The sequence below is a fragment of the Guillardia theta genome (genome assembly GCF_000315625.1).
Source record: "Guillardia theta CCMP2712 unplaced genomic scaffold GUITHscaffold_123, whole genome shotgun sequence".
In the NCBI taxonomy this organism is placed as follows: Eukaryota; class Cryptophyceae; order Pyrenomonadales; family Geminigeraceae; genus Guillardia; species Guillardia theta.
In genome coordinates, this window is record NW_005434551.1 from 146,427 (window position 1) to 147,225 (window position 799).

At 67.6% G+C, this 799-nt stretch overlaps 1 protein-coding gene across 1 annotated transcript in view; it reads right to left on the bottom strand.

Moving 5' to 3' along the window:
* GUITHDRAFT_146364 (hypothetical protein) overlaps positions 1–799 on the bottom strand; it is a gene marked incomplete at both ends in the record, with an annotated part of 4,317 nt that overhangs the window by 2,650 nt on the left and 868 nt on the right. Inside the window, one exon of the mRNA XM_005822552.1 lies at positions 4–749. Within this exon, the coding sequence (XP_005822609.1) occupies positions 4–749 (746 nt within the window). The remainder of the gene's footprint in view (positions 1–3; positions 750–799) is intronic.

Consider the following 799-nt stretch of genomic DNA (forward strand, 5'->3'; position numbering starts at 1 on the left):
CACCCCGTGTGCCCTCCCCGCCCTGCCCCCGTGTACGTCCCGAGCCCCATGGCCCCCCCGTACACCGTCATGCTCGTCGACCCCGTCCCTGCCCGGTTCCCTTGGCCCACCGTCTTCCAGGCGTAGTAGATGACCTCCGCCCCGGCCTCGTGATCGCCCACGCTCGTCCCGAAAAGCCCCCGCGCCGTCAACCGTAGCAGGTACGGGCTATAGCTCGAGTTGACGCACGTGAACGCTACGTACTCTTGGCCCCCAATCAATGCTACGTATGCTGTGCTCGGGGGCATCTGCCTCACTGACATAACAAACGAAAGACGTGACAGGTTTGTAGAAAGACTCGACGAGATTGAAGTCGTCAATCGGTCTATAGTGTCCATAAGAAAGCACGAGGAGTCCGCCCCCGTCTCGTTACATCGATCGAACCTCGCCCTCCGATCCTCCCCAAGACTCAGCGTGTACACCCCCGGCCCGTCCCACGACACCGCCTCGCTCCTGCTCCCGGCCCCTCCCTGCCCCCCTGCCGTCAGCGACACCTGCCCGCTCCCCCGCGCCCCTAGCCCTGCCTGACACCGCACCGACGTCTCCGACTCCCACTCCGTCGCCTCGCACCCCGTGTGCCCTCCCCGCCCTGCCCCCGTGTACGTCCCGAGCCCCATGGCCCCCCCGTACACCGTCATGCTCGTCGACCCCGTCCCTGCCCCGTTCGCCCTCCCTGCCCCGCTCGCCCACCCCCCGTCGTAGCTCGCCCCCTCCGTCCCGCTCCCTCTAGCTCCGGCCGTCGTCACCGATATCCGCCCCG